Raw genomic sequence first — 21,883 nt, 5'->3', positions numbered from 1 at the left:
GTGTGTGTGTGTGTGTGTGTGTGTGTGTGAAAGGAAGTAGATTCATGGTCCAGTCATATCGTCCGTGGCAGCTCCCACACTGACCTGCATTCACGCTTAACAACAGCATTCACTCCGCTGAGGTGTCCTTGGGGAACATGGTGTCCCACAGAAGACAAGAATCCCCGCGTGTATTATTTTAATATCAGTAAACAAACACAAAAATATCAAATGAATGCACAGAAAGTCCAGATTTGGCCGAGTCGTGTAAAATCCCAGACGCAGATTAAATTGACAGAATCAGGTCGGCGCGGGCACCTGTTCGACCCTCGATAGCGACAGTGAATATCTGGGCAGGGAAGTGATTAACAGATGCACACAAACAGCGAGCATGCACTCAACACACAATGAGCCCCTGTCCCAGATGATTGGGATTAGATGAGGTTTGTCCACATCTGCTTCCTGCTGCAGGCCCAGATCCAGAGCGGGAAATTACCACCGAGCCTCAGACCGCTCAAAGTTAACCCTGTTTGCTCGAGTATTACGGCGAAGTCCACGATTTATAATGAAATTCAAAACGCGTCAAACTGCTTACGGTTGCGTGTCGGGGCTCCTGAAGCGTGACTGCTCTCAGTGCTTTTCAGCATTTTACATTTTCCCTGACGATGGCATCCACAGGGCACTTCACGAATGAATGAAAGCCTCATTTCTAAGACAGTTAGAATTCTTGCGTTTTTCCTTCCTCTAGATGTCCTCATGGTGGGCCGCCGTATTGAATTTTAAAAAAATGTTACGTCAAACCTCATATTGTGGTATGTTATTGCTGCCTGACTCTTTGAACGTTCCACATTGTCCATTTTTTTGGTCTCCAATGCAACAGAAGCTGTTGTGATGTTAAAGTCACGTACTTTATTTGCGTCATGACTTGTTTGTTAAGTGTGCTTCTACTTCCCACGCAGTTTGTATTTCTTCTCTTGTCACTTCTGTGATAATTTGACTTTATTTTGATTTCAGGTTTTTTTTTGTGTGAATTGAAATGTGCATAAAAGTGTGTGGACGGAGACAAACTTTTCACAAACTCGCACAGAAATTGAGTTACTTTCACAAAGATGGGCTATCGTGCTATTTCATTTTCCACTTCCCACACTTCATCTGTTTCTCCGACTGTCCCTCAGTCTCTCTCTCTTATCCCTCCACATCCTTCCGCCTTCCGTCGTATTTTCTTTGTCCACTTTGTTTTGTCTTTTGACATTACGAAGGCACAAACACAGTGACTCATTCGTCAGAGGAAGCAGTGTGAGCAGGTTTGTTTCTGTGTTTATCTGTTGAGGTCTACACGACACCGTAGACTGTACATGTATGGTCTCGGAGGATGTGGGCACCCAGAAGCGACGGTGGCTTTAAATGGTTGTCTGAGTTCAGCAGAGCTGCTTCCCACGGCCGGAGGGAGTGTATCGCCGACCGCGAGATGCATGCGCAGTCATAAACACGTGTACAGAATTGGGTGTGACATAGTGGCACTCGCAGTTCTTGAGTAACCGCTTATTGGATATGGAGAATAATCCCGGTTTTTCTTTTTAAGTTTCCGTCGTTAACATCCTGCTTGCTGGTCGTCACGCCGCGCCTCTGACTTGCATAAGAGCGTTTTGTGTGCAGTGATTCCGCCAGATGGTTTAGAATTGAAAATGAAAGAGTGACAGACAGAGAGGAAGGGAAGCCTGATGGTTATTAAAAGAAAATCATATTCCGCTTCGTGCCAGTGAATGTCAAGCTGTTCTACCCCTCTCTCTCTCTGTGTGTGTGTGTGTGTGTGTGTGTTCATACCCTCTCATGCTATCAGTGCTCCACTGACCTATATTGGCCAGTAGCCATTAAATGGAAAGGACTGCACAATGTAAAAGTGTGTGTGCATACAGCTCGGTAAGCGCCGCTGGTTGTTGGATATTATCTTTATACAAGATCTTTAGCTAATGAGGAGGTCTGACCCACAAAGTCCAGACCCCTGACTCATGCGAGCGGTCAGGGTGCGGTTTGAGCTTACTTCCTGAGTTAATGAGCCTGATTTAAACGAACAGCGGACACCTGACGTGGTGATCTGCTCTCTGAACACCGCTGCTCTCTTTACCTTGTCATCCCAACGCTGATGAGAAGAGTTTTACAGTTTGGTAAGTTCACTTACCTGCTTTTTTTTTTTTTGTCACGAGGTAGATGAGTAGTACGATATGATTCCTTAATTTGTGCGCACAATTGATTTGGAGTAGGGCAGCAACTAACGATTATTTAAATTTATTTGACGCTTATTTTCTCGATGAATTGCTGTTTTGTCTGGCGGTTAAAACTCAAAAGACATTCAATTTATCGTGATCTAAAACGGAGAAAAGCAGCAAACCATTACATAAAACAAAACAGCCAGAAACATTATTAAAATGCTGAATGGATAATCAAAACAAATAGATGGTTACAAAAAAATAGACCAATTTTTATGTTGATTGACTCCATTAAGGGACTAATTGTTGCAGCTTTATATACTTCATTGACCATTTGAAAATCATCACCCATCCAACACAAATCTTCTCATCTAACTCTGACCAAGAAAAATGGGAAAGTGTATTTCCTGAAATGTCAAAACTATTACTTTGAGACTTCTGCTGGTTATTTCACAACACTTGATTCATTTATCCATGAAATCATTTGCCTCCGTCTTTCCACACACCGAACATATGACTCTGCACTTTTTCCAGCTTTTTCTCTGATCAGGGGCGTTAAGGCCGCACAGAGAGAGAGAGAGAGAGAGAGAGAGAGAACACCAATCATGCTTATTGAATTGTTGGAGGGAGAGAAGCAGAGCAACGAGCTCACAGCGACCCTCTTAGTCTCTGTGCTGTAGCGCTGCATCTTTTGCCCGCTCGCTGTGCGGGAGATGGATTTTTCTGAGAGCATTGTAAGGGGTGACCTATTTTAGCTTGTGTGTGTGTGTGTGTGTGTGTGTGTGTGTGTGTGTGTGTGTCTCTCTCTCTCTCTCTGCATGGAAGGTGACCGTCAGTAGAGCCTCTGTGCCACTAGCGCTAGACAACCCCACATCCTGGCCACACACATATTCAAAAACCTTCTCCCCACCACCGCTGCCGGAAGAACATGTTTTCTGTCAACCAGTGCTCACTGCTGAGTTCAAGAAACAGAATGTGTTTCTCTCTCTGTGTGTGTGTGTGTGTGTGTGTGTGTGTGTGTGTGTGTGTGTGTGTGTGTGTGCGTGTGAATTATTCAGTGTGCCAGGGAAGTACAGCGATGCTGACTTATTCAGCCAGGAGGCAGAAAGTAGGCTAGATCCACCAACAACTACAGCGCTACCTCTGTTGCACTCATTCAGTCTCGACCAGGTTCTCTCCTGGCATTTTTCTTTTCTTTTTTTTTTATTTCCCTGTCTTTCTAATATGTTTCTAACCTTTTTCTTTCTTCCCTTCCATCTGTCTCTGTCTGCCCAGTAACTGCCCTGGCATCCCCAAGTCATTTTAGTCCAAGTCAAGTCATTGGGAAAAAATGTGTATGTGAGCACACGTGACTCCGTCACACCCTGAAGGGGGTCTGTGAAGTCGGCACTGGGCTTTCGGGGGTGGCACCGCCCTGCTTATGTGTGTGTGGCAGTGGAAGTCAAGCGTTCACAGGAAACTGGCCAACTCAGTCATGCTGTTTAACTCCTCAGACTGGCAGGAAGTGAGAAAGTAATAAAGAAAAGGAACCAGAAAGGTAGAACAAGAGTGGAAGAGAGAAACAATTAAACTTCTGATAAAAGTGAACAACATCTCCGAACGTCTATCCATCAGCTGTTATAAGTCCGTAATCATCTGCGTAGATTTTGAAGACATTACAGTGACAGCACTGCGTACGTGATTCTGGTGCACTCCTGTTTTTAAAGGTGCGAAAACCATCGACCACTTTTCTCTTCCGAGAGGTTTCTCTGTTTTGGTTACTCTTCTTTTCTGAGAACAGGAGCGTTTCCTGTGGTGTTTTGTACCTATGCCTTGTTTCATCATGGTAAAATGTTTTGCAGCAATTTTATTTGATCTTTATAGAATTAGCACCAGTGATTATGATGATCATTTTATGCATGTAGTTGTCAGGAAGTTTATCTGAAGCCTTTTTGATTACCAACTCATTAAGCTCATTAAGACTTTTTTTTTTACCACTAGACTGTGGGAGAAGTTGAATTGTACGTTTCTAGTGACATGAGTAATATTTCCAAAGACAATGCACATCAAATGTCAGTCAATTAAAGAAAGTCCTGTCATAACAAATTTAAATGAATTACTGTTTAAAGTAATCAAAGCAGAAGCATTGGTGCTTTGTTGTTAGCAGAAAATTAAACTTAGTCAGTTATTGGTGCTGTTAAACTTGAGGATTTAATCACAGGTAGCAGGAAAGTGGCAACTTTCAGCTGTCATTCACGCACCCTGCTAACAGGGCAACAGATCAATGATTGAAATATTATTACATTATCACTGCATGTAGATGAATCACTATTATATAGAGGTGTAGAAATGGAGAGCAAAGGGTGTCCTGCTATAATCAGTCTCCCCATCCTCTCTTTCTTTTCCAATTCCACTGTTGTTCCAGTCCAGAGTTGCTCAATTGTTTGTCTCAACTCGTACCCTGATAACTGTTGAGTAACAAACAGGAATTGATTAGAGGACTGCACAAGAGTCGTGATGGCGAAAGCGATATTTACTTTTCGTTTGGCCCCGTTTTCTCTGCTTCCACCTTCTCCATTCAGAAGAGACGCTAGTGTGAAGCGACAGACTGTGTAAAGGGAGCGTGTGAATGAACGACAGAAACAACCAATAAAAGAACACATTAGCTCAGTAACCAAGAGCCTCTTAAGAGCCTCCAGTCTCCCCTCGTCCTTCGCTTCCCCTTCCTCTCTCTCCGTCTTTCTATTTTCCCCCAAATAATCCCCTTTTTCTCCTCCTTTATCTAAAATACACATATTCTCCTCCCCTCTACTTTTTTTTCCTCCCTCTTTTTCTTACGCTCCACCTCTCTTGTTACTTTGTTTTGTGAAAGTACAGAGCAGCAGGCAACGACTCTGTCTCCCTTTTTCTTTCCTTTCCACTGTTTCAAGCGTAACCATCATTTTTGAGAGCATGCACACATGCTTGTGTGAGTTTGTCTACATGCGTGTCTTTTTTTTTTTTCCCCCCCGGTGTTTTATGTAACAGACAAAGTGAGAACAAGTCGAGGCTTTGTCTGTGGGACAGTGGATAGTAGAGAGAAAAGAGGCTCTTACACTTGTGTCAAGTACTTTTTTTTTTTTTATCATCTATAATGACTCGGTGGAGACAAATGATATTTAAATGACATGAAAAGCATATTCTTAGCTCAATCAACCAAACGAAAGGTTGACTTTAACAGTAAACAGCAGGTCAAGGGTAGTTATGGATGTTTTGAAATGTTGTGTGTTATGTGGTCACCACAACCTCTCAGAAGTGTCACATTCATAATGTATGTTACTCATTAAACTTTTAAGTAACATCCCAGGAGAATTTTCGCACTTTTACATCCAACTCTCATTTAGTTATGTATTTATTGAAATGTTTGCGCACAACTTGCTTGTAATTTTGCAAGTGCAATTAGAGGTGTAAAACACCTTCAGCTTTTCATTCATGTGATTTGTCTTTTTCTTTTTTTTTTTTTTTTTTTTCATTTTCATGAATTGGGTTACAGAACATCTGTTGCCCATTTAACAAGCCGGTGGCGTCCTCCGCACACACGTCAACTGCTCTTCCAGCAACAAAACACAAGTGACTGTCACTGATAACTGCTTGTTTACGTTGATATCGAAGGATGTGGAGACAGTATGTCCATGTAGGAGCATCGTTTATCTTTATACCGAAGCACTGATGTGGTGCGGTGGAAGTCAAAGCTTTGGACTGTTTGGCATCACAGTTTATAACATCAGTGACACATTCTTTACAAGTGACTATATAAAACATGCTCAGTGAAACCAACAGTATCTAAACACGAGAATAAAACATATCCAAAAAGCTTATTCGAGTTATGAACCGTATTTTATTATCAGTTGTAAATCTCAGAATGATTAGTGTCAGTGACCGGATAGCAGAAAGTAGCTGTCATCTGAGCAAGTTCAGAGAAGAACACTTTGAACTACAAGTTTGAATTGGAGCTAGATTTGCTGAAATGCTTTTAACCAACCGAAGTTGTTATTTTGTAGGTGGGTTTTTTTTTTGTAAAATGTCAAAATTCCTGAGTTTTAATGGGAAAATGAACTTCTTTCCCCCAGTTTGCTGTAGATGAAGTGATTTGGGCCACAAAGGGAAGTTACTTATCATCATTACTGCCCGCCCTGTCTGCTCATTGTGTGTATATGTGCATTACAGTATACTGTATGTGTGTTTGCGTGTGCTCCCAGGCTCGAGCCCAACACAGAAGCAGACCTCTGTTGCAAATGTAATTCACATGAGGCCAGAGGAGCTCTAATGCTATTACCACACGCACACACACACACACACAAATGAACATGCACACACAGCTGTGTTGCCGCCCACGGTCTCTGTGTGTACCTCACTTTTCTACTCGTTTTCTCTCCCTTGTTTACTGATAGTTTGTCGTTGTGGTTTATAAAAGGAGATGCAAAATGAAAGGTGTTAGTATCATGTAGTCATCATGTTTTTAAGGCACCCCCGTGCTGCTAGCCTGCACTGATAGTGTGTGAAAACCTAAATGAAATAGGAGCTGGAAGTTGAATTCATTTGTTTGGTAAATGTTTTTTGTAATTTTAAAGGATTTGTATATCTAGAAAAACTAAGTAGTTTTAGTTTAGCAAGTTCTGAATAATCAGATGTATCTGTTGCTGTCTGTCTGTCTGTCTGTCTGCAGCACGGAAGTTATAACAAAGTGAAACAAGAACAGGAAGAGACTGTAAGGTTTGAGGAACTCAGGAACTCAGGATGTACAGTGCATGTCCATGTTACAATAACAGGAGCAAAGCCGGCAGTCAGAGAGAGGAGGTTTCACACAACGCTCCAGAAGCCTGAACGCCCACGCTGGCTTTCTCAGACTCAGAGAGAGAGAGAGAGAGAGAGAGAGAGAAACAGGAGGGGAGAGAGAGAAAGGAGAGGGGAGAGAGACAGGAGGGGAGAGAGGGGAGAGAGAGAGAAAGGAGGGGAGAGGGAGAGGGAGAAAGTAGAGGAAGGAGAGAGGAGGGGGCGAGGGAGAGGGAGAGACACAGGAGAGAGAGAGAGAAAGGAGAGGGGAGAGAGAGAGAGAAAGGAGAGGGGAGAGAGAAAGGAGAGGGGAGAGAGAGAGAAACAGGAGGGGAGAGGGAGAGACAGAAAGGAGAGGAGGGAGAGAGGGAGAGACAGAAAGGAGAGGAGGGAGAGAGGGAGAGAGAGACAGGAGGGGAGAGAGAGAAAGGAGAGGGGAGAGAGACAGGAGGGGAGAGAGGGGAGAGAGAGAGAAAGGAGAGGGAGAGAGAGGAGAGAGATAAAGGAGAGGAGGGGGAGAGGGAGAGAGAGAGAGAGACACAGGAGAGAGTGAGAGAGAGAGAAAGGAGAGGGGAGAGAGAGAGAGAGAGAGGGGGGAGAGAGAGAGGGGAGAGAGAAAGGAGAGGGGAGAGAGAGAGAGGAGAGAGTGAGAGAGAGAAAGGAGAGGAGGGAGAGGAGAGAGAAAACAAACAGTGGAGAGATGTGTAATTTCCTCATTGTTGCAGAAAGAAAGAGGAAAGTGATTGAACCAACTGAGAGAATGAAAGAGGACACTTGAGAGTGATTGAGATGTGAACTATCAGAACTGAGCAGCAGGAGTTTTTTTTATAGAGCAAAAGTTTCACTGTTCTTTTTGAAGTTTCTTTAATGGTTCACTGCGACTCTTTGATGGAAGAGTTGCACGTTTAAATTCAACGGAGGTTTCTTGGAAATTGAGTTGCCGATTCTACAGAATTTAGTGAACACAATGATCTCATACACAGGAGGTGAAGCACAGCAGCAGCTCCAGTCCTCTGTGTCTGCAAATGATGCTTTCAGGCACGGTGTTGAGCGTAGGTCACCTTCATTGTGGCAGCACCCAGCACCAGATACATGTGGGTATGTGCGTAAAAAGAAGGAAATATAACCTGTACAGACAGCTGGATTGAAAAGAATTGGAGCACATGATCCCGCCAAACCTCTGCATTAATGAGTTTTCGTGTTTTATAACTCGGTTTTTAGTGACGTTCTCCTTCGGTGGAGAAATCTCATCCTTTTTGTCTTTTTGAAAATGTTCTGTTCTGGGCTACAGCATTCAAGGACAACGAAGCTTTGGCCTGCTGTCAGACCAGAGTTAATGTCATTGTTCTCTGCCCATTAACTGAATGTGTCTTCATCAGTGTCAGCTACTATTAGATTTGGCCACAGTTAACTTCATGCACTGCCACACAAAGAGGAAAGACTGTGTGTGTGTGTGTGTGTGTGTGTGTGTGTGTGAGGCTGACTAGGTATTGGTTGCTGTGGTATTACTAGCAATGTCCAATGTTATAGGAAGGGTAATATGTGTACGGTAGCAGAGCTTGATCACTGTAACCTGTTTGTATGTAGAGTAAGTGAATACATGGCGAACAAAAGGTTAACTGAAACACAGTCACAATAATCGTTATTATGTGTAAAGGCACCACATGTTTGATTTGTAACACTGCTTCCTGAAGCGGTCATAAGAGTGATTTTGATGCTGATAAACTGACTCGTGTCTCTGGTTGACTGCGCTCTGTTGTCATTTATCTGTTTCCTCTGCACCATCTGGAAAAATACACCAACCACAAAGTGCAACCAATGTTGCTCGTCTTCTGTTTGTAGACCAGTTTATACCTACAAACAAACCACGTGTAATCTTTGTAAGCAACATGATTTATTACTGTCGACTCATTTTTTTTTATTATTATTATTTTTTTTTTTTAACTCCTGTTGTCTTGTTCCTTTCAGCGGTTACGGCGGTTATCAACCAAGTACCGGACGGAGAAGATTTACCCCACCAATGTCGGAGAGAGGGAGGAGAATGTCAAGAAGAACAGATATAAAGATATACTGCCATGTAAGTCCAAATTAATGATCCCTCCCTGGAGTTTGACTGCCGTTTGATACTTGCTTGCTCACTGATATGATGTACTGGCCTCCTTAGATTCATCGTGAAAATGGGAGAAAAGTCGGGGACACTACGCCGACTCACCGTAATGTAACGTCCAATCTTAGGCAGGCAACGGAGTGCTTTGCGTGATAAATTCTACATGAAACCAGGTAGCACGAGATGAGTTTATATTTGGTTAGATGTCGCAGTCATTTTAAACCTGATCCAGTTCTTATCAAAAAAATAGCACCAGGTAGCAGGTGCTAGCCTCAATTTTTGACAAGTGGAAACAGCCCCCCCCCACCACCCCACCACCAAAAAAAAACCCCGCGAGTAGAGTCGAGCTGATGGTGACCGCGGAAAAAGGGCCTTCAGCTTCTATGCTGCTCATTAGAACTCCCACCACTCCACTACAATACTGTCAGAAACAAGATATCCTCATAGACCTTAATGGAGCTTACTGCTCTTCCAGCCTGACAGGGGGACGTGCGACAGATCCGTACGGGTGAACAATCTCGCATTGCACGGCGTGATATTGAAAACGGCTGTGAAATACCATCGAGCGTGTTCAACTTCGCCACTCGCCGTCTGCCAGCGAAGCTCTGGCTGATTTTGTTTCACTCTTACTTTCTCTTCAGCCTTTTACGCTGCAGTGTTTTGACCTCGTCCCCCACCGACAAACGAACCTCGAACACGATGGACACGTTTTAGATCGAGGGCCAGATGTTAGCGCACCGTGGCTATCTGCTGGTTCAGCGCTCTCTCTCTGTGTGTGTGTGTGTGTGTGTGTGTGTGTGTGTGTGTGTGTGTGTGTGCGCGCGCGCCACGCTGCAGCTGATTCCAAAGAGATAAGCCCTCTGTAATGCCATTAATGACCATTTCATCTATGCGAAACCCTGTTTCCTGTGTGGCTCGCAGCTTTTAAATATCATGTGTCTATCCGCTCTGCTTTAAACGTCATCGTCGGCTGAGGAATGGTGGGACGGAAGTGGAGATCGGCAAGAGAAAGATTTACGACATAAATTCAGTCTAACGTCATGTTTTGTGGAGTTATTAACGCCTGCAGGAACACAGCTACTGGTGTACTGCAGTTGGTCTTGTATTGGTCTCCGTCTCACAGACACACACAGTTCTCGCTGGACTTATTGACCTCAGGGGAAGCTCACATGACCCAACATCTGTCCTACTTTCTTTTTTTTTTTTTTTTTTTTTTTTTTTTTTTTTTTTTATGCCTTTATCCTATTTTTCTCCTCGGTCCATCCCCGCATCTATTCATTCATTAAGGCTTTTAGCGAATGAGCTGCTGACACGGCGAAAGGAGAAACTCGTTCATCCGTAACAGATGTGTGCGCTCGTACACACACACACTATATAGAAATGAGGATATTGCTCTGCATCCATTTCCTTTGTACATCACATATACTTGTAGTTATTATTACTAGTGTCCTCATTTTCCCTTTCATTTTCTCTAAGTCTGTAAACGTGTCTTGATTTTTGTTTGCTTTTGTGTGCTGTTCTTTGTCTTTCTACTTATGAGAAGAAAATATCGATAACGATTGCATAAGTAAATATTTCTCTATTTTTTTTCCCCCCCTCCCCAGTTGATCACAGTCGGGTGAAGCTGACATTAAAAACAACCAATCAGGACACAGATTACATCAATGCTAACTTCATCAAGGTAAATATCAAGTTATACTTTGCTTCGTTTCTCTGACATGTTGCGATTACCGCGTGTTATATATGTGATTTTATTTGGCGTCACATTTTCTTGGTCTCTGTCTGCTCATCTTTCTCTTCAGGGTATGGATGGCCCGGAGGCCTATATTGCAACTCAGGGCCCGCTGCCGAACACTGTCATCGACTTCTGGAGGATGAACTGGGAGTACAATGTAGCTGTGAGTATGGCTGGCTGGATGGTGGGAAAGCAGATGTGGGGAAATATTTTCTGAAGCTGTGTGCGAGCCGCACTCTCAACTGTGCAGGCGTTGTTGCTCGTCGATGCTGGGACGTTGGTTATCTGAGCTTTGGTTTTTTTTAGTTTTTTTTTTTACTTGCAGTGACTGGGTCATGGATGCAAATCATGATTGTATTAAGGAGAACTTGATGCTTCAGCCGTATGAAGTATTAAGTCAAAGATATTTTCTAGTTTCCATTTTCCGTGTCGACTCAATATTGTGATGATGTCATGCACATAAAAGTCCATTTTTGAGGCGGAGGAGATTTTTTTTTTTTTTTTTTTTTACAAATATGAAACCTCTTCTATTAAGACTTCTTAACAGAAAAAAATAAAAGTGGGAATGGTTTGCGGTTCAAAGTGTCTTGTTTTACACACATCTCTTATAGTTGTGGTCTGCCGGAAATTTATTTTTTTGGGCTGCAGCGTATTTTCTTGTTGCAATACTGTGAGTGGCCACAGGGGAACAAAATAAGCTGCAAGGCCGCGTGATTGCTAAATATTTCCAGCTCTTTTAATGCATCCGTGATTTGGACGGCTCAATGAGCCAATCACCTCCAAGGACCCGCTTGCAATGAGAGCTGTTATGGCCTGAACATAAATAATAGCAGGGATCATACTTTTTTTTTTTTTAGGCGTGTGCTTGCCTACATACCGGCTTCAAATAGGTATGTAGGTATGTAGGTAGGTAGGTATATACTTTATTAATCCCCGAGGGGAAATTTTTTAAATACTTAATCATGTGGGTGTTTGCCGCGTCAGTCACAAAAAGAATGTAGCCCACATGAAATAGAAGTTACAGCAGGAGGCTGTTAACATGACAACGTCCCTCAGTTTACATGGTTACTGGATACAGACAGGCAGCTGTTACCTGATGCAGTTTAAAAAATGGGTGCTGAAAGGATTAGCTATGTTTCTCTTACCTATTTAGCATAATGCTTTTAAGACACAGAAAAGACTTGTCTCTCTTTGTGCAGTTATGCTTCAAGTAAGATTTAAATACTCTCAAGATATGCTGGAGTCACACCTCTCCCCGTTTCTCAGTTATACCTGGGCGGTGATTTGGTAGCCAACAAGGGACGAGTTCAGCCGCGTCCATAGATTGTAATGATCAGAAAAGGCACTGTGAACCCTTTTACTTTATTTGAATGAATGTTCATGTTGTCACTTTTCAGCACGAAGGGAAGCGTGTGTTTGCAGAGGTGGTGTAGAAAAGTTCACTCTGCCACGGTTGAATAACAGTTTAATAACGGTAGGAAGTGAAACTGTAATAATTAAGATATTGAAAATAAATATTTAATGTGCTTGTCAGGAATTAAGAGGCAGATGGGGAGTGCTTATGTTAGAAGCAGATGGACAAATATGAGAGGAGGGAGGGGGCTGTGATGAGGTTTAACTGGCGCTCTGAGAAGCTTGAGATTGCTGCTGTGATCATTATTCCTGCAGCATCGAAGGGAACGACCTGAGATACGGCTGTAAAGGGGAAATGTATGATTAAAAATGATGCAGGGTCTCCTCGGCCTCTCTACAAGGAGAAAAATATCGAAGTTTTCTCGGTCTGCGGTGGTCTCCTAAATCTCTGGCGCTCACTCCTTTTAGAAACTAAAAACATGACATAAATAGAGCATGTAGGAATTGACAAAACCGTATTTTAGGAAATGGTAGGATTTATCTCTGAGAGAGTAAATATTGATTGTCATTCTTCCTCTTTGTGTTTCCGCAGGTTATTGTGATGGCCTGTCGAGAATTTGAGATGGGAAGGGTAAGGCGGTTATTTGTGTCCGTCCATGTAAGCCGTACGTGTGTGTATGTTGATGTGTTCATCTGTACACGCGTCTGCGTTTTATTGTCTCCACCGAGGCTGCAGTTGGTTTTCTTCCCCATCGGCCTGTAAGAATATCGCACAAATATATTTAGCTCAGTGAGATGTGGAAGTAAAAGGATTTTTAGTGCAGCACATAAAATAATCTTGAGGGCTGTTTAGCCTTGGTGGAAGTAGTTCTAGTATTTGATGTGTTTTTCTCGCCTGTCTGCTTGTGTATTTGTAAATAGAGAGACAGAGCAACCATTTGTTACCAAAGCTTTGAGTCGATTTGCATTGATTCACACTTGTTATAGTTTAGTACACTCCATTGATAATAAAGTGTTACTGGTAGTTCACATAAGTTGTATATACCTACTGATTATATATGTGTTTTTCATTTTTAGGGATATGTATATTTTGTCACTCTTTTAATTATCATTGTTGCATTCATGGTTTATTTCAAACCAGAATGTGTGTGCAGGAAGCGGTGGTATCTGTCTGGGATTTTGTTCTCAGTCAAAGCTAATCTCTCTTCTTCTTGCCTGGTTAGAAAAAGTGCGAGCGGTACTTCCCGCTGCTCGGGGAGGAGCCTATGAGTTTTGGCCCGTTCAGAATCTCCTGTGTAAGTAGCCAAATCTGGAATATTACAGCTGTGTGTGTGTAATGAGTGTCTAAAAAAAACAGAGGCGTTTAGGGGGGGGGGGGGGGGGGGGGGTCTTTCGGACTGATGCCAGTTTCAGTCAAGGATTGTGTAAACGTTCTCCTCGTCTTTGTTTTCTAGGAATCGGAGCAGACCAGAACAGACTACTTTATCAGGACTCTGATGGTGCAGCATGAAAATGTACGTTCTCTCAGTTACCTTTCACTCTGTCCTATATTAATGCATTAAAGCTTCATTTTTAACACTGCTGGTCTAAAATAACCATTGGAATATCAATAGTGGTATTTTCAGATCATAAGATGTGTTTTTTTTTGTTGTTTTTTTACATCACAAATATTCATACGTGTTCAAAAAGAACTTCAATAGCTGTTCTTTGTTGGTTTTCTTGTAAAAGCACAAAAGCATAAAATGTCAAAGTTCTCCACGTATGTTGTCCTGCAGGAAACTCGGAGGATAACTCAGTTCCATTATATGAACTGGCCCGATCACGACGTCCCCTCATCGTTCGACTCCATCCTGGATATGATCGGACTCATGAGAGAATACCAAGAGAATGACGACGTCCCTATATGTGTGCACTGCAGGTAGGTTTATATATATATATATATATATACATACATATATATATATCACCATTGATACACCTGTAGGATCATGCTGTAACTAAGGAAACATTAAAAAAAAAAGAGAGACATATAACAGATGAGCAAGTAAAGGAATGAAAGAGGCAAGGTGTTGTACGTAAGGTATTATACATACGTATAGTCACACCCCACATTGGAATGAATATTTCCTACTTGTGCTCTCCAGTAGATTTGGATGAATGAGAGGAGGCAGGGCGAGACTCCTGGTAGAAGCAACATTGAGGCTTAAAATTCAATCGATATAAACCGTAGATTTAATGTCGCTTTTTTTAATTTGGCATTTCGTTGTTTCACTTGACATATTTGAAAATCGATAAATGCAGAACAGCTACCTGTAAGTACTGACTCTCTCTCTAAATGCTACCGCGACTATATGAATCCCAAACACCAGCGAACTGATGCAACACAGTAGCTTTAAAAGATGTAATCACCAGATTGATTTCAGAGAGGATATCTAACTGTATGTTAGTTTTCAAGCAGCGCAGGCCAATGTTGATGTAACTTTTGCCTGAAGGCTTATACTCGATCTCCATACTGGGTGTACTCATCTCTCTGCGCGTTTGATCTGATTGCTTTAGGCCCAAAAATGTAAATATGATCAGTTTGGGCAATAACAGTGAATTGTTAAATGGTGGACGAGAATGAAAATATAAAAACACACTGAACTACAAGGCTACACCATTCAAGTTCTCCGCGGCACACATGCACGGCTACATGTGCCCAGCACACACACACTTCTCGTCTCCATGTGTGTGTAATCAGCTATAATGAGCGGCCCGAGGACATTTCCCGGTTCCTCTGTTGCACAGCAGGACTTAAAGCTGCGTCTCTGTGTCTGTAAAGCTCCTTTGTGTGGGTTGATGAGCGCTGTATGTGTGTGTGGGGACACTGTGCTCTCAGGGTAGCAGCATGAGATCAAGTTTTATGATTTTCTGCGTCAGACATGACCAGCTTCCGTGTAGCTCCTGTCTCCTTCCTGTCTGGCTGAGGTGCTGTTACATGCAAACATACAGTACATGTGTTGTTTTTCTTTCTGTCGCCAGTTGCTTTAATAATAGGAAGTCCTAGTTTATATTTGCGAACGTGTTGTTCCCTGGTGGATTTCAGCTTTGCAGTAAAACAGCAGAAGCTCAAGTGTGTGTGCGTGTGCGTGCGTGTGTGTGTGTGTCTGTGTGCGCGTGTCTCTTTACGTGAACACTTCTTTAATCTAATGTGTGTAACTGTGTCCGTACAGTGCCGGCTGTGGGAGGACGGGTGCTATCTGTGCTATTGACTACACATGGAACCTCCTCAAAGCTGGGGTACGTGAGCACTCGCACGAGTACAAATATACACTCTTTCTGCACTCTAACTGTTTTGATTTGAAGGACACTAAGCAGTGACTTCTCCTGCTGTACATTATTTAACTAAAAATGACAATTAACTTTTATATTGTCTCGCATCCGCTTCAAGAAAATTCCAGAAGCTTTTAATGTTTTCCGGTTGATCCAAGAGATGAGGATGCAGCGACACTCTGCTGTTCAAACCAAGGTTTGTTCTCACAGCTCTCATTCGTTTTGACCTTTACACACACAATGTTATTATATATTCATATAAATCTATTAAATAGTGTCATTTAATTCAGTACTTACAGAAATGTTAAAGTCTGCACACACAAAACAGACATCTGAGGTCAACATTGTGTGATATTTATCCAGTTGTCAAATGAATAGATATTCACCAGCTGTTGAACTGGTTGTTTGAAACAGAATCAGTTTCTTTTTATGAAAACCATTTTATTTCTGACACCATTGGTCTTAAAATCATTTTGTTTAATTCTCCTCTTACCTGCCAAAATACCTCTTATAGTTATGTTTATTTACTGGTCTAAATACACTGCATGAATATAATTTTACAACCGACTACATTTCAGTAATTTCAGCTTTTTAAAAATGGATTGAAATCTATTTCACAACAGATTTTGTATGGTGACTTAAGTGGCAAATTATATTTCTCGTGAATCAACAGTATTAAATGATTCATGACTAACTTGTTGCTGTTTTAATGTTTTAATTATTCTTAATTTGTTAGAGTGACAGTGATGCAGCCTGCCGCACTCCTCTCCCTTCATTCTCGTGCTACTTTCTTACACCTGGTTGAAAATGGATCTTCCCTGCACGCTCATTTCCAGTATTATTTGTAACTGGTTTCGGTGGTTTTGCGCCAATTTTGACATGGGTGTGTTTTTTTGGAGAGCTTCCTGCCGCGAGCACGCGATTCTCAGCTGGACATATTTCACATTTTACTGTCACATTTGTGCATATATTTTCAGTCATTGTAATTAATGGCCGTTTTTCAACTCACTAAAGCCGCTAGCATTCCTGCTGTTTTGTTCTCTTCCTGACATAGAGACTGAAAAAGACCCCTGTCAGTTGAATTGTTCAACAGCCACTGACACGGGTTTAAATTCCAAGTCTCATACCAGCACTTTGCAGGAAGCCTGTAACTGTAATGTAGTTTCTGAAAATGTAGTTAAATACACTCACTTCCACAGCAGGGAATAATAATGGAATTAAGTGAGTGTGCATATTGTTTTCATACAGGTTGTATGACAAGGAGAAACGTGTTTGCTTTGGTATTGATTTGCTGAAAACCTTCATTTGCTTCCTCTCGCTCCTCCAGCTCCCATCACCCCATCTCTCCTCCATCTGTTTGGCTCCGTTTGCGCATCACTTTTTTCCCCTTCCCTGCCTCATGATGTCTTTGTCGCTTTCTTTTTCTCTCTAGGAGCAGTACGAGTTAGTTCATAGAGCAATCGCTCAGCTCTTTGAGAAACAACTGCAGCAACTGGAGAGTCCCACCAACACGCAGCTACACGATGGCATGGTAGGACTCTCACACACACATTGGGCATGCTGTTAGAGAAAGACAGGATGTTGCAGAGTAACACACTCGGAGTGGGAAAAAAAACACAAATAATTAGTCACAGGGGGAAAGAGGGTTGGAGGAGTAGCTGAGAGTGAGGAGAGGCCTTCCGAAAAACTTTGCTCTTTACACGGCCAGAAAAAGAAGATTTGCAGTGATTGTGCCAAAAAGAAAGAGATCTCTCCTCCTCAGGGTAGTCTCTGAGGACTGCAAACAGTTAGACCTATTTAAAAGAGCTCGAGAAAAAAAAGCTTTTCCCTGTCAGTCACCGCTGTCCTCCGTTGCCCCCAAACACACATACAAACACATGCACTCTATTCAAAGTGTCCTTAATTGTCCCTGAACCTCCTCTTGTTGCAGCAGAAGTCCAGCCAAGCCAAAAAGTTCACTCATACGACCAAAACAACACAGTAAGAAAGCATAAGTAGCGTTACACACTCACACTTGTACACATCAAGTGTTACAAGCCGCAGATATTCTTAAAATAATAAGAATATTTAAGATATTCTTAAATAATAAACCGTTAATTAATAATACATTTGTTGTATTTGTTGTGTTGTGATTTATTGTGCATCACACAGAAAAGAGTCAGTCAATCATAGAGGGTCACCGATGTCAATGCACCTCAAAGACACAGACACAAAGCAGCTTGTTCTTGGTGGAGCTCCAGGGAAAAGCTTAAGAGAGGAGATATAAAAGTATTTAGATGGTTTTTGGTTCTTAAAACCATAAAAATATCGTCTTAAGACTGAAAATAAAATGAACAAACAAATAAAATGGTCAATATCGGTCCTTCTAAAAGTAACTACTCTGCATGATAGTACCAGTATTCTCCATCTTCGCTGTTATGCAGATGTAGAGTGTTGAACATTTACAAATCTAAAGACAGAGGACACAGAGACGATGAGCGAGAGCACTGGCAGCTGTCCAGGAGCTGACTTCCTGCTTAGGAAGCTCTGATGACATCACCCCTCTCCCATAATGCACTTTGAGTCTCAGAATAGCCAGGCATCCATTGGGAAAGGGGGCACCCTTGCAAGACACAGTCACACGAACACACACAACCATTTTTTTTTCCATTAGAAAAGACTCGCTGTATAAACTGAAGGCCAAGATCCCAACACATCTCCCAGTAGCTCTAAAATGGGGCCAAGCTTGTCCACTGTACTAAACTTTTAGAAACTAACTCACAAGTTTGTTCCATTAATCATGTGAAGAGAAGGTGTGGCATCCTCCAAGGAGAGGACATCAAATCCAGTACGAGTGTGTTGCTACCGAGTATAACCATGTCGTTATCTTACAAAAGTCCAAGAAGGATAATACACTCGCACACGGCAAACCATTATCAGTGCGCTTTACTGAGTCAGTCCACACACACACACACACACACACACACACACACACACACACACACACACACACACACACACACACACACACACACACACACACACACACGTTGACTCATGTCCAGTCAGCCACTGTTAGTGACTAAAACACCCACATAGGTGCTCTCAATGGCAGTACGAACAATAAGCCTTCACATACACGCATCCCACACACGTTTCTCCGCCTCGCCTGCAGCCACCATTGTTTGCCTGAAACATTCCAACCAAATTGATTCTCACAACATACATGGAGCCAAACGAACCGCATTCAGAGGCCCTGTTATTTATTTTTAAAAATTTTTTACATCGTGTACCTTGAACGTGCAGAAGTCTGTTCTTTGACACACTGGAGCGTTCACACCGGCACACAGAGCCGAAGTGGCCCGATGTGCCCCACTGTCATCAGTTTCTGACGGCTGAAGTCGTCCTGTCATCTTCTGATTATGAGAGCGGAGAGAGAGTCAGATTAATGAGTCACGGGGGAAGAGAGGAGGAGGAAAACGACAGCAGAGAATAAGGGAGAAAGGATGAGGAGGAGGAGGAGGAGGAGGAGGAAGAGGAAGAGGAAGAAGAGGAGCGGCAGCAGCGCTTCTTTCAGAAACAATTTTGATCCTTTAGTGAAGCAGTTGTGTAGCCACTCGCTACCTCTGCTCCAGAAACATCTCGGAGAGAAGAGAGTTAGGAAAGAGGAAGCGCTTTGCATTTCAACAGCATGTCCTTAACTATGGAAGCAAAATGTACTTGTGTGTTCTAAAATCAGTGATAGAAGGAGGACTGCACTTAAATCAAAGTGACCAGGAAATCTCAAACTGCAAAGTATTCATTAGCGTCAGCTGCCAGATAAATGTAGTGCAGTTAAAGTAAAATCCTTTGGTCGGTTGCTTGAGGAAATGTGTGAACTTAACTTTCCACCACTAGCTAGAACCAGTTCTGTGACACGTTTTTACCAGCTGTGGACAACAGTATGTTCAGGGAACAGCAACGTAAATCAGTTGCTCTAGCAATTTGCTTCTCATTGAAGAGATCAAAGTCAGGTCTAGTGCAACTTTGAGGTAATAAAAAAGGAATTTAACCCACGTAAACATGTAAAACTTCATATTCTGGTGTCTTTTCTTTTGTTCGTGTCTCTCCAGGATGAAAGCAGTCCTGATAAAGCAAGCCACCAATCAGACGAAGAGACGTGGGACACGCCGCCTCCAAAACCGCCGCGCATACGCAGGTAAGACACCTTCTGTGTTCGGCCCGAGACGTCCTTCCTGTCGTTTGTCAATCTGCCGCTGTCGTTAAATTGCTCGAGCCCGCTCTGCTTTATTTAAGTTTCGAAATGGATGCAGCATAAAGAATAAACTGCCTCTCACTCATCCTGCTAGGTGTGAGGTGATCTGTCACTGAACATGGCGGGTAAAAAAAAACTAAAAAAAACAACAGTTCACGTGGAGCTCAAAATAAAAACATATTAAAGTGACCAAACAAAAGCAGCAGGCGGTTTATTCATCTCACACGAACCAGAGTTTTCTGACACTTCAGTTCCCCGTCAGCCCACAGACGCAGCCGGCATCCACTTTCCCAAAGTTAACTTCTGTTTGGCTGTTAACAGCTGCCTGAGGACGAGCTGTATTTATAGATCATTTTGCAACACTTTGCAATACTCTGCAACACTAACGTAGAGTTGAACGCACCACAACTCCAGGCTAGTTAAAATATAACTGCGATATCTTTCATCTTCCCCTGCTTTCAGAACAAATACAGATTGTGATGCACGTGCGGGCGTATTATATATTGTATACAAATATACACACAGATGCCTTCTCTCTTTTACTCTGTAACTCACGCTTTGACAGATTTTCTGTCTTTTATTTTGTTTGTTTGTTTGTTTTCCTCTTCATTCCTCTTTGCTTCCCTCTGCTCCCTTTCCTCCCTCTCCACTCATTTTTAATTTTGCCATACAGTACGTGCCCAGCAGGGGTTATGCTCCACTTTCTCTCCGCCAGTTCATCTTCAGTCATCTTCATCTTCAGTCATCTTCATCTTCAGTCCGTCTTCCCTTCCTCTTGTGATTTATCCACAGAAGGCAACACTTCACCAGCCGTTAATGCAACATTACATTCTCTTTGCAACTTTTTAACAAGGCTGATGAGTGCTTCACAGTACTGACGCTTTAATGTCACAAGGGGACATCTTGTTGCTCGGCAACACTGTCTCACTTAATTACCTGCTGCTTGAGACATTGTCTAAAAATGCCCAGTTTGACAGCGTTTTGTGTGAATAGGCTGCCTCTCTGATTACATTTGCAGTGAAAGAAAACATTAGCAAACCTGGGAATGATCCGCGTTTATGTATTAAAGTGGCCGTAACATATGATCGGATCTTTAACGTCATTATGTGTATCAGCCAACACGTATGATTGTATTGTTGTCTGTTAAGAATACATCGTTTAAAACATTTCAAGTGAGTGTTGGAAAAAGTTTGTGAACCTTTAGGCTCATGATATCAGCAATACATCGAGCTAATTGGGAGTCCAGAATCAACGATAAATGATTGGAGGTGAGCTTGACTTACAAAAAAACCCACTTACATATTTTGGGTCTGCTGTTCACAAGAAGCATCTTCTGATGAGATCTCTGCCTCGCAAAAAAACAAAACAAAACAAAAAAATCTTGAGAGGACTCACCATCAACAACTGTCGATTTGCCGAAAGATAGAAAATGCTGCAAAGTAATCTCGGAGAGTGAATTGAAATATTCACGAGTTCACAGTCAGATTAACTGTCTACAAGTGATGATTTAGTACGCCGTGTACTCTGCCTAGAAGTGAGCGCCCAGCTAACATGACTCCAAAAGCACAACACAGAATGATCTAAAAAAAAACGGGGGGGGGGGGGGGGGGGGGTAATCGTCGGGATCTTACAGGGTAACGTCAGGGTGCTTGTTCAGCTGAAGCTCTGTAGAAGCCGGATGATGTAACAGAACAATGACCATAAACATTAAAGTACATCTACGACGGGATGACTTTGAAGTTGATCGTCCTTTTCTTGCATCGCTTGCTGCACTAAAAGGATCTCGCTCTTGCTTTTTCTTAATTTCTCTATTGTACCAGCCGGTTTGTTGGGAAAGCAAACATTCTTTCAGAGGTCCTAATTTTAGCCTGTAGCTGCAAGTGATCTGTTTACTGAATAGTTTCTTTCCTGTTCCTAGTAAAACATACAAATTTAAACTTGCAGCCAAAATTGGATACTTTCCTGGAAGTGGGACAGAGCAGACTGTCAGGGATATACGAGTGCGTCTCTCTCGCCATTCGAATCTCACTCTTTCTCCTTCTCAGTTGGTGTCTTTCTTTCTCTACATCGTCCCTCTGTTCCCTGCCTTGCTTAAGCTCGGGAGTATTCTGTTGATGGTAAAAGCTATTTTTACCAGCATAGTCCACATTTTGCCGGCCACACTC

General features: G+C 42.4%; 1 protein-coding gene across 7 annotated transcripts in view; it reads left to right on the top strand.

Annotated features, from left to right (window-relative positions):
• Window positions 1-21,883, top strand: part of ptpn12 (protein tyrosine phosphatase non-receptor type 12) — a 48,344-nt gene that overhangs the window by 8,961 nt on the left and 17,500 nt on the right. For all 7 annotated transcript variants that reach the window (XM_069156727.1, XM_069156726.1, XM_069156724.1 and 4 more), the window contains exons 3-13: window positions 8,946-9,054; window positions 10,689-10,765; window positions 10,887-10,982; window positions 12,765-12,803; window positions 13,396-13,467; window positions 13,627-13,686; window positions 13,948-14,090; window positions 15,385-15,451; window positions 15,603-15,680; window positions 16,917-17,015; window positions 19,576-19,661. In XM_069156727.1, coding sequence (XP_069012828.1) covers window positions 8,946-9,054; window positions 10,689-10,765; window positions 10,887-10,982; window positions 12,765-12,803; window positions 13,396-13,467; window positions 13,627-13,686; window positions 13,948-14,090; window positions 15,385-15,451; window positions 15,603-15,680; window positions 16,917-17,015; window positions 19,576-19,661 — 926 coding nt within the window. The remainder of the gene's footprint in view (window positions 1-8,945; window positions 9,055-10,688; window positions 10,766-10,886; window positions 10,983-12,764; window positions 12,804-13,395; window positions 13,468-13,626; window positions 13,687-13,947; window positions 14,091-15,384; window positions 15,452-15,602; window positions 15,681-16,916; window positions 17,016-19,575; window positions 19,662-21,883) is intronic.

Source organism: Embiotoca jacksoni, unplaced genomic scaffold (genome assembly GCF_022577435.1).
Source record: "Embiotoca jacksoni isolate LCO1_2020_lvr unplaced genomic scaffold, fEmbJac1.0.p SCAF_21, whole genome shotgun sequence".
NCBI classification, from domain to species: domain Eukaryota; kingdom Metazoa; phylum Chordata; class Actinopteri; family Embiotocidae; genus Embiotoca; species Embiotoca jacksoni.
This window is presented reverse-complemented; position numbering and strand designations above follow the sequence as displayed.